The sequence below is a fragment of the Rhinoderma darwinii genome, unplaced genomic scaffold (assembly GCF_050947455.1).
Source record: "Rhinoderma darwinii isolate aRhiDar2 unplaced genomic scaffold, aRhiDar2.hap1 Scaffold_489, whole genome shotgun sequence".
Lineage (NCBI taxonomy): Eukaryota > Metazoa > Chordata > Amphibia > Anura > Rhinodermatidae > Rhinoderma > Rhinoderma darwinii.
This window is the reverse complement of record NW_027464035.1, coordinates 113,002-127,203: the sequence shown is the minus strand read 5'-3', so window position 1 is coordinate 127,203 and position 14,202 is coordinate 113,002. Positions and strand designations below refer to the sequence as shown.

Below are 14,202 nucleotides of genomic sequence, written 5' to 3'. Positions count from 1 at the left end.
GCCGGTTCAGATGAAGGAACAGGGACGTAATGCCGGTAATATGAAGGAACAGGGACATAATGCTGTTGATATGAAGGAACAGGGACGTAATGCCGGTAATATGAAGGAATAGGGATGTAATGCCGGTAAGATGAAGGAACAGGCACATAATGCCGGTTCAAATGAGGGAACAGGGACATACTGCCGGTAAGATGAGGGAACAGGGACATAATGCCAGTAAGATGAGGGAACAGGGACATCATGCCGGTAAGATGAGGGAACAGGGACGTAATGCCGGTAATATGAAGGAACAGGGACATAATTCCTGTAATATGAAAAAACAAGGACAGAATGCCGGTAATAGGAAGGAACAGGGACATAATGCTGGTAATATGAAGGAACAGGGACATAATGCCGATAATATGAAGGAATAGGGACACAATTCTGGTAATATGAAGGAACTGGGACGTAATGCTGGTAATATGAAGAAACAGGGACGTAATGCCGATAATTTGAAGGAGCAGGGACGTAATGCCGGTAATATGAGGGAACAGGGACATAATGTCTGTAATATGAGGGAACAGGGACATAAAGCCGGTAATATGAAGGAACAGGGACATAATGCCTGTAAGATGAGGGAACAGGGACATATTACCGGCATTATGTCCCTGTACCCTCCTACAGTGGACATAATGCCTGTAATATGAAGTAACAGGGAAATAATGCCTGTAATATGAAGGAACAGGGACATAATGCCGGTAATATGAAGGAACAGGGACGTAATGCCGATAATATTAAGAAACAGGGACCTAATGCCGGTAATATGAAGGAACAGGGACGTAATGCCAGTAATATGAAGGAACAGGGACGTAATGCCGGTAATATGAAGGAATAGGGACGTAATTCCGGTAATATGGAGGAAAAGGGACGTAATGCCGGTAAGATGAAGGAACAGGGACATAATACCGGTAAGATGAGGGAACAGGGACAAAATGCCGGTAAGATGAGGGAACAGGGACATAATGCCGTTAATATGAAGGAACAGGGACATAAAGCCGGTAATATGAAGGAACAGGGACATAATGCCTGTAAGATGAGGGAAGAGGGACATATTACCGGCATTATGTCCCTGTACCCTCCTACAGTGGACATAATGCCTGTAATATGAAGTAACAGGGAAATAATGCCGGTAAGATGAGGGAACAGGGACAAGATGCCGGTAAGATGAGGGAACAGGGACCTAATGCCGGTAATATGAAGGAACAGGGACATAATGCGGATACTTTGAAGGAACAGGGACATAATGCCGGTAAGAGGAGGGAACAGGGACATAATGCCGGTAAGATGAGGGGAAAGGGACATAATGCTGTGTAATGTGAGGGAACAAGGACATAATACCGGTAATATGAAAGAACAGGGACATAATGCCGGTAATATGAAGGAACAGGGAAATAATGCCGGTAATACAAAGGAACAGGGACATAAATCCTGTAATATGAAGGAACAGGGACATAAAGCCTGTAATATGAAGGAACAGGGACATAATGCCGGTAATATGAAGGAACAGGCACATAATGCATGTAATATGAGGGAACAGGGACATAATGCCTGTAATATGAAGGAACAGGGACATAATGCCGGTAATATGAAGGAACAGGGACATAATGCCTCGAAGATGAGGGAACAGGGACATATTACCGGCATTGTGTCCCTGTACCCTCCTACAGGGGACATAATGGCAGTAATATGTGGGGACACGGACAATACTACGGCGTCTTGTCTTTTGCCGGCTTAATGTAGTACAAGAGGAACAAACAGTGTCTGTTCCCTCCTCTGTGCCAGGTTCTAGTTATACAGGTGGAGAAGCCTCTAGTGTCCTGTCTGTGTCCGGGTAATGTACTGCTGGAGGAGCAGGTTCTGGGGTCTGGCCTGTGTCAGGTTATAGTTATACAGGTGGAGAAGTCTCTAGTGTCCTGGCTGTGTCCGGGTAATGTACTGCTGGAGGAGCAGGTTCTGGGGTCTGGCCTGTGTCAGGTTATAGTTATACAGGTGGAGAAGTCTCTAGTGTCCTGTCTGTGTCCGGGTAATGTACTGCTGGAGGAGCAGGTTCTGGGGTCTGGCCTGTGTCAGGTTATAGTTATACAGGTGGAGTAGTCTCTAGTGTCCTGTCTGTGTCCGGGTAATGTACTGCTGGAGGAGCAGGTTCTGGGGTCTGGCCTGTGTCAGGTTATAGTTATACAGGTGGAGTAGTCTCTAGTGTCCTGTCTGTGTCCGGGTAATGTACTGCTGGAGGAGCAGGTTCTGGGGTCTGGCCTGTGTCAGGTTATAGTTATACAGGTGGAGTAGTCTCTAGTGTCCTGTCTGTGTCCGGGTAATGTACTGCTGGAGGAGCAGGTTCTGGGGTCTGGCCTGTGTCAGGTTATAGTTATACAGGTGGAGTAGTCTCTAGTGTCCTGTCTGTGTCCGGGTAATGTACTGCTGGAGGAGCAGGTTCTGGGGTCTGGCCTGTGTCAGGTTATAGTTATACAGGTGGAGTAGTCTCTAGTGTCCTGTCTGTTTCCGGGTAATGTACTGCTGGAGGAGCAGGTTCTGGGGTCTGGCCTGTGTCAGGTTATAGTTATACAGGTGGAGAAGTCTCTAGTGTCCTGTCTGTGTCTGGGTAATGTACTGCTGGAGGAGCAGGTTCTGGGGTCTGACCTGTGTCAGGTTATTTTAGTAAAGGAGGAGCAGACTTGTGTCTTTTCTGTGCTGGGAAGTTGTAATACAGGTGGAGCAGACCCCGGTGTCCTGCCTGTGCCGAGTTATTGTAACATAAGTAGAGCAAACTCTGGTGTTTCCTCTGTGCTGGGTTATTGTAACACAGGTGGAGCAGTTTCTGGTGTCTCCTCTGTGCCAAGTTACAGTAAGACAGGCGGAAGACACTCCGACATCTCGTCTGTGCCGGGTTACCCTTCTGGGCTCTCTGCAGCTCCAGGTCGCCCCCGCATCGGACAATCAGCTTCCCGCACGTTAGACATTGTGGTAAAGAACCCTGTGATAGTGACAAGTGCCGGGAATACAGGGAACGAGCTCCCGCAAACACATTTATCTTGTCCGATCACAGCGATGTGCAGATCGGCAGAACTATGGCAGAGATCCCGGGGCCTCCTCCCGGCTCCTTCCCAGCATCTCTGCCAGTGAAGGCTAGAAATGAGTAGGGGGAATGTCAGGGAGGGGGAAGTCACGTAGAGTGCCCGCTCGCCCGGCCGCTTCTAGTCGGTAAAGGGCTCTTATCCCGGGCAGGGAAGCACAAGGGGAGAGCGGAGCTTCACTCCTGTCAGATGAGGAAAGGGAGGACATGTGATCAGTGTCAGCCAATAGACGCTCAGGACAATCGCAGCCAATCACCGAGCAGCCGCTGTACATATAAGAGGCCCCAGCTCCCTCCTCAGTGTTTCCCTCGCAGGATTATTGTTTTAGTGTATTCTCGTGTTATACGATGGCAGAGACCGCACCAGCCGCCGCTGTCACTCCCGCCGAGCCGGCCGCCAAATCCAAGAAGCAGCCGAAAAAACCTGCAGCAGGGGGCGCCAAGAAAAACAAAAAACCCTCCGGTCCCAGCGTGTCAGAGCTCATCGTGAAAGCCGTGTCCGCCTCCAAAGAGCGCAGTGGGATGTCTCTGGCCGCCCTGAAGAAGGCTCTGGCTGCTGGAGGATACGATGTAGACAAGAACAACAGCCGCCTGAAGATGGCGCTCAAGACTCTGGTGACCAAGGAAACCCTGCTCCAGGTGAAAGGCAGCGGCGCCTCCGGCTCCTTCAAGCTGAACAAGAAGCAGCAGGAGACTAAGGACAAGGCGGCCAAGAAGAAGCCGGCGGCTGCTGCCAAATCCCCGAAGAAGACTCCGGCCAAGAGCCTGACAAAGGCCAAGAGGCCTGCCGCTGCCAAGAAGGTGGCGAAGAGCCCCAAGAAGCCAAAACCTGCCCCCAAGAAAATAACAAAGAGCCCAGCAAAGAAGGCGGCCAAGCCCAAAGCTGCCAAGAGTCCGGCTAAGAAAGCTGCCAAGAGTCCGGCTAAGAAAGCTGCCAAGAGTCCGGCTAAGAAAGCGTCTAAATCCAGGAAGACCGTGGCGAAGAAATAACCGAGAGCCGCCCGTTTCTTGTCCCACAAAGGCTCTTTTCAGAGCCACCACCTTCTCCCCGTCAGAGCTGTATGATCACTTGCCGCTATTTCCTCCGGTACAGACAGCAGCGCGATCCTGAGATAAAGGAGGCGCTATCATCGCGTGTGCACGGAGGAGCTTCATGGTCATCGCGCTGGACGCCATAGCTGCTGTATCCGGACCTCCACAGTGTCCGTCCCGTCACTATGGTGTAACATCCAGGCAGAGTTTATCAGGTCACAGTCCACCAGGTGTAATGTGTGAATAAGGACCGGGGCAGCAATAGACTTGTAGCTTACAGCACAGGATCCACGTGAAGGAGGCCGATGGTTTACACTCTCTCCGGTGTAAATAGAGCACAATGTCCCCTCCTCCTCCTCATTACACGTGGTGGATGGTGACCCTTATATGCTGCCTCTGGATGCGGGGCACAGTGTCCTGTGTAAGGATGGGGTGGGGGATTGTCCCTTTGTGTGATCTATAAAACTCTGCAGCGGCGGATGATGGGGAAGTAGTCTCTTATATAACGCTGTGTACGTGATCTGCGGACATGGAAATACAGTGAGCTGTTACTGATGACAACTATTTCGCAGAGCTGGAGAAATGATCTCATTAACGCCCCCTGTTGTACAAGCTGCGTCTGGACATCATGTAAACCGGTGTCCGCCTCTTCGGAGCGGTGATTGGTCGCGAATATCACATTTGCTTTGTCGGGCGCATATTTTTATGAAGAAGCCAATAGAATGTAGGGGTGTGCCTTTCATGGACCAATGAGGACACGCTCAAGTGTATAAATACTCTGCTCTGTCCTCTCCTCGTATCAGTCTACAAGTGTGCACGTTGTTCTAGAGCTATGGCCAGAACAAAGCAGACCGCGCGTAAATCCACCGGCGGGAAAGCGCCCCGCAAGCAGCTGGCTACTAAAGCTGCACGGAAGAGCGCTCCCGCTACCGGCGGAGTGAAGAAGCCTCATCGTTACCGCCCGGGCACAGTCGCTCTCCGTGAAATCCGCCGCTACCAGAAGTCCACGGAGCTTCTTATCCGTAAGCTGCCCTTCCAGCGCCTGGTGCGAGAGATCGCTCAGGACTTCAAGACCGATCTGCGCTTCCAGAGCTCAGCAGTCATGGCTCTGCAGGAGGCCAGCGAGGCTTATCTGGTCGGACTGTTTGAGGATACCAACCTGTGCGCCATCCACGCCAAGAGGGTCACTATCATGCCCAAAGACATTCAACTGGCCCGCAGGATCCGTGGTGAGAGGGCTTAGGTCTGAACCCGGCACCGACTACAACACAAAGGCTCTTTTCAGAGCCACCAAATCCTCCCTCAAACGAGCTTAATCCTTTTCCTCCGTTATTCTACCGCGACTCCCGCTGGCTTCTCGGTGCTCTGCTATTAATATGTGGAGATGCTATGTTAACCCTTTCAGTGCTTGGCGCCATTTACACTATAACCAGTCCCCGTCTCTAGCGCTCACGTTATCCGGCCCTTTCATCAGTCCTGTCATGTGTTATGCCGGGTGTCTGCGCTGTATTCATCACCTCACTCTCCGGCTGTATCGTAGCGATAACCCGCCCCACTCCTCACTGATGACCGTACATCGCTCTTCCTATAATAACCTCCGCTGCTGCTGCTAGGAATGACGCCGTTATGTGCAGCTAATGATCCACCGCTGACCAGTGTGTGCGGAGTCCTTGTTCCCTACTCCTTGTAAAGGCAAACCAGGCGCAGCGTGTAGGGTGGGGAGCAGGTATCCTCCGCCCGGTGTGAACACAAGCGCAGTGGAATTATACTCTTATTCTGTGAGGTCATGATCATCGGGTGTAGTCCTGGTCACCGTTGTAAATCAGAGATCTAAACTCATTAACACTGCCCGAGTCCTCTCCTCCCTATTCATTCTATAAAACCGTTGTGGTGCTGGTGGCCTAAGGGGTGATCTGCGTGCACACAAATCCTGAACCTGACGGCAGATGACGAGCAGCCGCCATACTAATCCAAGACGTCACGCTTGTTCCTTGTTTTCTTAACATTACTCTTTAGATTTGGGGCAGATAGAGATTACACAGCAGTCGCGCTATAAGCGGGAAAAGAGCGGCCGGTATTGTAAAATGAGAGTGAAATTCAAAATCTGAGTTAAGCCAATCAACGGGAGGGGGAGGGATTGGTAATGTGAATTTACTGAGAGAAACGCCCCGGAAGTGACATGTATTACAGTTCTCTCTCTGGTCCACCCAAGGTCTATATAAAGACGCACCCCGCGGTTGTCGGTACAATAGTTCTCTTTAGCTCCAGCTTACAGGATGTCTGGTCGTGGTAAAGGAGGAAAAGGACTCGGAAAGGGCGGTGCCAAGCGGCACAGGAAGGTGCTCCGTGATAACATCCAGGGCATCACCAAGCCTGCAATCCGCCGTCTAGCTCGCAGGGGAGGCGTCAAACGCATCTCCGGTCTCATCTATGAAGAGACTCGCGGCGTCCTGAAGGTTTTCCTGGAGAACGTCATCCGTGACGCCGTCACCTACACCGAGCACGCCAAGAGGAAGACCGTCACCGCTATGGACGTGGTGTACGCGCTCAAACGCCAGGGCCGCACTCTCTACGGCTTCGGAGGTTAATTCCCCTCCTGCTCAGCTCCATCTTACACAACACAAAGGCTCTTCTCAGAGCCGCCACATCCTCTATAGATCAGCTATGATGTCTGCTGGTGACCGCTCGTGTATCATCTGAGCAGTGACCTTCTACTTCTATATACACGGGGGTAGGGGCTTCAGTATCACGTCGGTCTTCCAGTGAGGAGCCGGATATGTGGACTGCACTATGTCCCCTAATAACGTCCTAGAAGCAGCTGCCTGAATTGGGTCTTAGACCAGGGAATGTTAATCTGAAGGGAAAGAGTGCCTTAGTGCTATACTTGCTGCCGAGTGATCCTCCGGCAGGAAAACACCTCCTCGTAGCGGCGCTGCCGGGCGCCGTTTGTGCCGATGCCTGTACGTACACGAGTGGCAGAAACTCACCGCTGAATATCCGCTCAGTTGCTCATAGCGCTGTATAAGCGCACGAGCAGTGGATCAAACAGCGGACTTGCGGTGTTGCTTCTTCGGCGTCCAGCTTGCTGCTGGGCAACGTGCTTTCCGCAATCCTTGGAGAGAGGGCCAGTGTTTTCTTAGCTGCTGTCACTGCTACTAATGTTACCAGATTCTTACAACAAACAATAAATCTGTTACTGGGACCAACTTTGACACAAGTATCGGCTCGTATTGCTTCGTATCTCATTCTGCCGGACGGCTGGGATTAATAAGGCTGCTGGCAATAAATCTAGTAACCTCTAGTACTAATAATGAATCTGTCTGCTGTCCCTATATAGGACTCACTTTATTACAGTAACGCGTGCAGTTTCTTGCAGAGCAACATTTAGTGAGACGCATTCAATGAATGAAAAAGGAGAAACTGATGCAGCTGATACGGCATTTTACAAGAGCAAAACCCAATGTTGGAGGGGCCGTGTTTTCCAAGCTGCTCTCATTGCTACAAATGTTACAAGATTTTCAAAACAAACTAGCAATTTGTAGCACCAAGTTCCACATAAGTATGGACTTGCATTGTCTTGTATGTCACTTTGCCAGACTGCTGGTATAATCGCGCTGCTGGCAATACAATGACAGGAAACAGAATGCACCTATTTCTACTTCGTACTAACACTGTGCGTTGTCTATACTTAGGACTCCCCTCATCCCACTAACGCATGAAGTTGCTGCAGAGTAACATTTACTGAGACGCATTCGAAGAATCCAGTGAGACTGGAAGATATAATTTAAGACACTATGTAGTCGGGGGCGAGTTGTAGATCATGAACATGAATCACTGGAGTAGTTGTACTATTAATGTGTTCTGTACAGTATAGTTAGTGCATCAATGAGGACAGCGCCACCATCCGCACGAGGCAGTAGTGAATGTATAGGTCATAAGTAATGCAGCAGTTGTATACCCCGACCCTTACTCATCAGAGATCAGCGGTGACAGCTCTGTTCTAAGGACCATGTGGGTGGCTCTTAAAAGAGCCTTTGTGGTTAAATGTGGGATAAGCGGCGCTCACTTGCTCTTGGCGCTTTTGCTGCTTTCGGTCTTCTTGGGCAGCAGAACGGCCTGGATGTTGGGCAGGACGCCTCCCTGAGCGATGGTCACACCACCCAGCACTTTGTTGAGCTCCTCCTCGTCATTGAGCACGGCCAGCTGCAGTTGACGGGGGATGATTCGGGTCTTTTTGTTGTCCCGGGCGGCATTTCCGGCCAGTTCAAGGATCTCAGTGGTCAGATATTCCAACACAGCGGCCAGGTAGATCGGAGCGCCGTCGCCGACCCTCTCAGCGTATTTGCCCTTGCGGAGAAGTCTGTGCACACGACCGACAGGGAACTGAAGTCCTGCCCGGGATAAAAATAATATTACATCTTTGTAATTTAATGGTCTCATTTATTTTTCTACTTGATTTATATTGACTCCTGCACCCTATAACGAAGCAGTTAGGTGCTGAGTTCAGTAACACTACAGTGCCAGCCCATGCACCTGGGTTTGAAGCTTGCTGCGTGCCGCTGGTGTGGTAGATGGCATTCTCCTTACTTATGCAAGTTTCCTGGGGATAGAACCTGCATGTTCCTGACTCTTCTGCTGGCAGAGAACTTTACCAGTGCGCTACCTCTACTGTTGAGAGCCAGCTGCAAAATATTCCAAAGATGACATGTTCTTATTCCTGCTGGAAGTGATCTTTACATTTGGTCTTGTGGGGACAATAAGAAAGTCCAAATATCAGCCAGTGCTGGTGGCAGGGTGCATGATCAGTGTGTAGCCAGTGAGTGTCTTCTGTGTGGTCTCTGGTTCAAATCCTAATGTGTGGCCTTAACCAAAAGATACCTTGATGGGTGGTGTTTATAGTGGTGTGGATGCAGCACAATGAGATTGTCACTGCTTAAGAAAGTTACTTATGTGAAGAATGTTACATATACAGCTGTCACTTTTTTGAGAAAGCTGTACTTAGCTACTTTTTCTAACAGTATTCTCACTCTCACAGGTATCATAACCCAATACTCCTTAGGAAAGGGGGAAGTACCCCAAGGTCACCAGGAGGACAACATGGGGATTAGAACCCACATTGTACAGCAGTGACCCCTGCACTCAACTCAGATCACACAAGCTGTGAGCCAGCTGGACAGCAGATACACAATAACACATTTATCAACTCTTTAAAAATCAGGGGTAATCAGACTTTCAACAAGAGAAACGCTACATCTCATTAGCGCTTTTAAGACTGGAGACACAAGGTGGAGATCCTGGGGATAGAACCTGTATGTCCCTGACTCATCAGCTTCCTGCTAATTCACGAGCAGATAACTTTAACAGTGCGCTACCTCTGCTGTCGAGAGACAGTCACAAATTCTTCCAAAGGTGACGTTCTTATTCCTGCTGGAAGTGATATTACATTTGGTCTAATGGGAACAATAAGAAGCTCTAGCGAATAACCTCAGCTGGTGGTGTGGTACTTAACCAGTGACTAAACAGTGAGAGTCTTCTGTGCAGATCCTGGTACAATTCCTGATGTGTAGCCTTGTCTGAAAGGATACCTTACTGTGTGCAGGCAGAATAATGAGGAGGTTGCTGCATGAGAAAGGTACTTATGCTGCTGAACCATCTTACTTTTCTACTACATTATTGCAGATTTCAGCAATATCCTCATCACTGAAACAAGTGTCACATTTCATCACGCCATAGATGGTGCTCTATGGGAAAGGGGGAAAGTTGAATTATGAGCACATAAGCTGTGAGCTCGCTGCTCAGTGGCTCCACCAGAACATATTATTCATCTCATAGAAAAGCGCAGTAACCTGACATTCAACAGAACTCACTTTAGACCGAATCAGGGAACAAGTGGGCTGCGGGCTGCGGACTGCGTGCTGGGGGGCTTAGGGTTTAAGTGCTTAGGCCAGGAACCCTGCAATGTTAGTGCATGTCCCTGTCTTAGATCAGCTAGAATCTCTAGTAGTATTCTGACATTTCACGTTCTTAAAATATAGTAGAGATAATGATTTATTTCAACCTTTATTTCTTTCATCGCATTCCCAGTGGCTCAGACGTTTAAATACACCAAGTTTTTTTGTTTTTTTTTTTCAATTCTATTTTTATTAAAACGTTTTTTTTATTACAGATAAATAGACAAACAATGGAGCACAAAGTCATTTGCTGACCCCGCAGGGCGGCTTAAAAAACACATGATATCTCAAAAGCCTGTGTAGCTAAGAAATCTTATGTACCAATAACAATAGTTGAACAAAAGCAAAAGTAAAAATACAAAAAACACAATTGTATAGACATATATTTTATATAGTACGGAGTACAAAATGCGGTCGAGACCAGACCGCTTAATAAAACATAATGAAAAGAAATGGAAGCAAAATAAAAAGACGGAGGGCGACCTCCAATCAAGGTGTCGTCTGTTATGGAAGATTATTAGAAGTAGCAGGAAGGTAAATATGTAGCATCAATAACCATAGAATTAGAATACCCAAGGTTATAGGCCAAAGAGATATCATTATATGTCGCTATATGAGTAGGTGGGAAGGACAGCACACAGGTTATAAAACAATCAGTCTAGATAGTGAGAGAAGGAGTATGAGAAGCCCCATCCTGTACATTTTATACTTAATCTACCTGTCCCATGTGCGGAAGATCTTTAGTCTATTACCAGATTCCCCCCAAAAAAGTTCTTAGAACCTCCTTCGATCCAACATTGGCGGGAAAAGGTCCATTAGTTATACAGATGTCTCCACTCCTCCAGAGCCAACTTGATGGCCAGTAACTCCCGATCCCCAATAGAGTAATTGCGCTCTGCGGAGGAGAAAAGTCTCGAGTAATAGCCACATACTACTGCCTTTCCCTTGAGGCTTCTCTGGAACAGAAGTGCACCTGCACCAACAGAAGAAGCGTCCACCTCCAACGAGAACTGCCGAGTCACGTCAGGATGATGGAGGATCGAGGCTGAAATGAAGGCATTTTTGAGGCTATTGAATTCGGATTCTGCATCTGGAGTCCACACCTTGGCGTTTATACCTTTCTTGGTAAGGGTAGAGATGGGGGCCGTCAGTGAAGAGAAGTTTGGGATGTATTGCCAGTAGAAGTTTTGTACGGTGTATGGACCGCAGGCCCTGAGGACGTGGCCACCCCAGAATGGACTTTACTTTCTCAGGATACATCTTGAGACCCTGATCCGAGATGATGTAGCCCAAGAAGGGCAGAAAATTATTTTCAAAAGTGCATTACTCCAACTTGGCATACAGGCAATTCCCCCTTAAATCACAACAGGGCTTGACGGACATGCCTCCGATGTGTCATCTGATTTGGGGAGAAAATCAAAATGTCATCGAGATAGACCACAACAAAAACATAGAGGAGATCTCAGAAGATACAATTCACAAATTCTTGGAAGACCGCTGGAGCATTACACAGGCCGAAGGGCATCACCAGGTATTTATAGTGCCCGTCCCGGGTGTTAAATGCCATCTTCCACTCATCACCTTGATGGATTCGGATAAAGTTGTAGGCCCCGGGGGGCGTGGCTTAGGCATGGCAGTGTGAAGACGTGTGTCTCTGCAGCTCCGGACTCACCCAGCCGAAAATCGCCTGACAGGGCTCACTCACCAGTCCCCGACTCAGCATGACCAGGGGGAAATATCGCAGGAACCTTCCAGACACCTCGGGCACCTCGTCAATCGGCCGGTTCCTCCGGTCCACGCTGGACGGCGTTCCTCAGCGGTCCTCTTCTTCTCCTCCTGCAGGCCGCACCCAGACCCCGCCGCCTCGTGGGCACACTCCGCCTTCTTCCTCTGCTGATCAGATGCCAACCGGCAGCTGCTCCCGCGCCCCTGGAGGGGAGATGGCACCTGTGGAGAGAGGTCAGCGTGGGTCAGAATTTCGAGGGCCGTCCCCAGGGGAGGCTGTTCCCCTTCTCCAGCCCCAGAAAACACCCGGACACGGGGTGACGACCATGGCGCCACCAAGCAGGGTGCATGAGGCAACATTTTTACTGCCCGCCCAGCGGCAGGCGACAACGCAGGATAGCCAGCAGAGTCAGGGAATGCCAGACATTTTCAGGGGGACCCCCACCCTCACCCCACCGGTACACCTGGGGGAATATCACACCGGCCCGTCCCTGGCCTCCCACTCTCCATGGAACGGACCCTGGCGGAACTTTGGGAGATGGTCAAAGTACTCCCCACCAAAACCGACTTGGATCTCCGCCTCAACCGGTTGGAGGAGAAACATGACAGGGCCATTGGCGCGGTCACACAAGACGTGCGTGATCTGGCCACGAGGGTGGAAACCTTGGAGTGCCAGCATTCTATATCCTCCCTGGACATCTCGGTCCTCTCTCAATCTTTGGCTACTCAGGGTACGCAACTACGTGACCTCTCCCTGCATTTGAATGATGTCGAGAATAGGCGGAGGCGTAACAATTTGAAACTACGGGGTTTTCCGGAGTCTGTACCCCCAGATGGACTTTATGATGTTGTGACACACATTTTCAACAAACTCCTAGATCGCCCGCGGGATATGCCCATAGGAATGGACATAGTTCACAGGCTGGCGGGCCCCCGGAACAAAGAATGTAACCGACCCAGAGATGTTATCTGTAGAGTGCATTTCTACAAACAGAAAGAGGAGATTGCCCGGAGAGCTTGGGAAAAGGGGGCTGTTCCTTTCAACGGTACCGAGATAACAGTCCTGCCAGACATCTCAAGGCTGACACTCTCCATGCGCAGAACTATCCGCCCATTATTGGAAGCAACAAAGGCGGCAGGAGCAACCTACAGGTGGGGATACCCCTTCCACATCATCCTTCGCAGACAGGGAATGTCATTTGCGGTCCGTTCTAAAGATTACCTAGAGGAGGCCTTCCGGTTCCTGGAGATCCCACCAGTGCGGTTACCAGACTGGACTGAACCCCCAGCACCGTTTGCTCTGAGAGGAGGACCATACCCATACTCGGTGTCTCATCTTCCGTCTCGCCCAGGAGCTGAGCCGACTGAACCCCGATCTCCAGAACGTCGATCCCCGCACCGAGACCGTGAAAGCGGGCTCGTTGACCCTCGTCCTCCAGGACGGCGTTCTCCGCGGAGGGACTGACTGATCTTTGGCGTTCTTATGTGGACATTTATTTGTCACTCACTCCACCTTTTTCTTCCATAGGGCTCTTGGAGGGCAGTGAAGACAGAGTCGTTGTTGGTGTTGCTCTTAGGCCATTTGTATTGCTGTGGGCCTGTGGGGAGGGGTGGTCTTTTCCGGTTGGGGATGTTTTAATTGTTTCACCTGTTTCACCAAGGAGGGGATGGTGGGCTCCGGTAATAGTTGATTTGGTGAGTCCGGGGCTGGGATGCAATTTATTTGAGATATCTAGTTGACTACTTGTTTACTGAAACAATGTCTTTGCATGGCTGTCTTTCCTCGTTCTCTGTTAGGGTTCCGTGTAGCTGTGTCGTACTCAGAGGTCTTCTGTGGGTGACATAGCACACGTTGAGTAGTGGAGAGATTTCGAACTCCGACTTTAGAGAACTTGTGTTTTCTGGCACCTTCTGTACTGCTGCTCATGTACAGGAGCTTTTCTTCTTCTTTTTCTTCTTCTCATTCTTTTTCTCTCTCCCCCTTCCCCTCTGTCCATTCCTAAGTCCGCTATCATGTCTGACATTACGGTTGTCTCCCTGAATACGCAGGGTCTGAATATTCCTGAAAAGAGGTCCTCCATTCTCCGACTTCTGTGGAAAAGAAAAGCACACGTGGCCTTTCTGCAGGAAACCCACTTTCGGGCGGACTGCATACCGAAGCTCACGGACTCCAACTATCCTGATGGGTATCATAGTGTATCCCCTGACTCCAAGTCCAAGGGGGTCTCCATCCTGATCTCGCGTTCTCCCCATTGGGAACATGTGGAGACTTGCACGGATGGAGTGGGCCGGTACCTTTTCGTGAAGGGTAAGTTGGATAACACATTGTACACACTGGCCTCATACTAACTCCCTAACACTGGTCAAGTGGCCTTCTTGGATAGA

General features: G+C 49.7%; 3 protein-coding genes across 3 annotated transcripts; 2 read left to right on the top strand and 1 right to left on the bottom strand.

The window, feature by feature from the left end:
- The first annotated feature begins 3,457 nt into the window (after positions 1-3,457).
- LOC142720073 (histone H1.01-like) lies at positions 3,458-4,099 on the top strand. The gene has a single exon (XM_075848802.1). It carries the CDS (start codon positions 3,458-3,460, stop codon positions 4,097-4,099), a length of 642 nt encoding a protein of 213 aa, XP_075704917.1.
- An 874-nt stretch (positions 4,100-4,973) lies between these two features.
- On the top strand, positions 4,974-5,384 carry LOC142720065 (histone H3). The gene has a single exon (XM_075848795.1). It carries the CDS (start codon positions 4,974-4,976, stop codon positions 5,382-5,384), a length of 411 nt encoding a protein of 136 aa, XP_075704910.1.
- Positions 5,385-8,203: 2,819 nt separating this feature from the next.
- On the bottom strand, positions 8,204-11,815 carry LOC142720067 (histone H2A type 1-like). Its single transcript, XM_075848797.1, has 3 exons — positions 11,798-11,815; positions 9,800-9,882; positions 8,204-8,501 (listed from the first exon to the last, which is right to left on the bottom strand). Exons 1-3 carry the CDS (start codon positions 11,813-11,815, stop codon positions 8,204-8,206), a joined length of 399 nt encoding a protein of 132 aa, XP_075704912.1.
- Between the last annotated feature and the right edge of the window lie 2,387 nt (positions 11,816-14,202).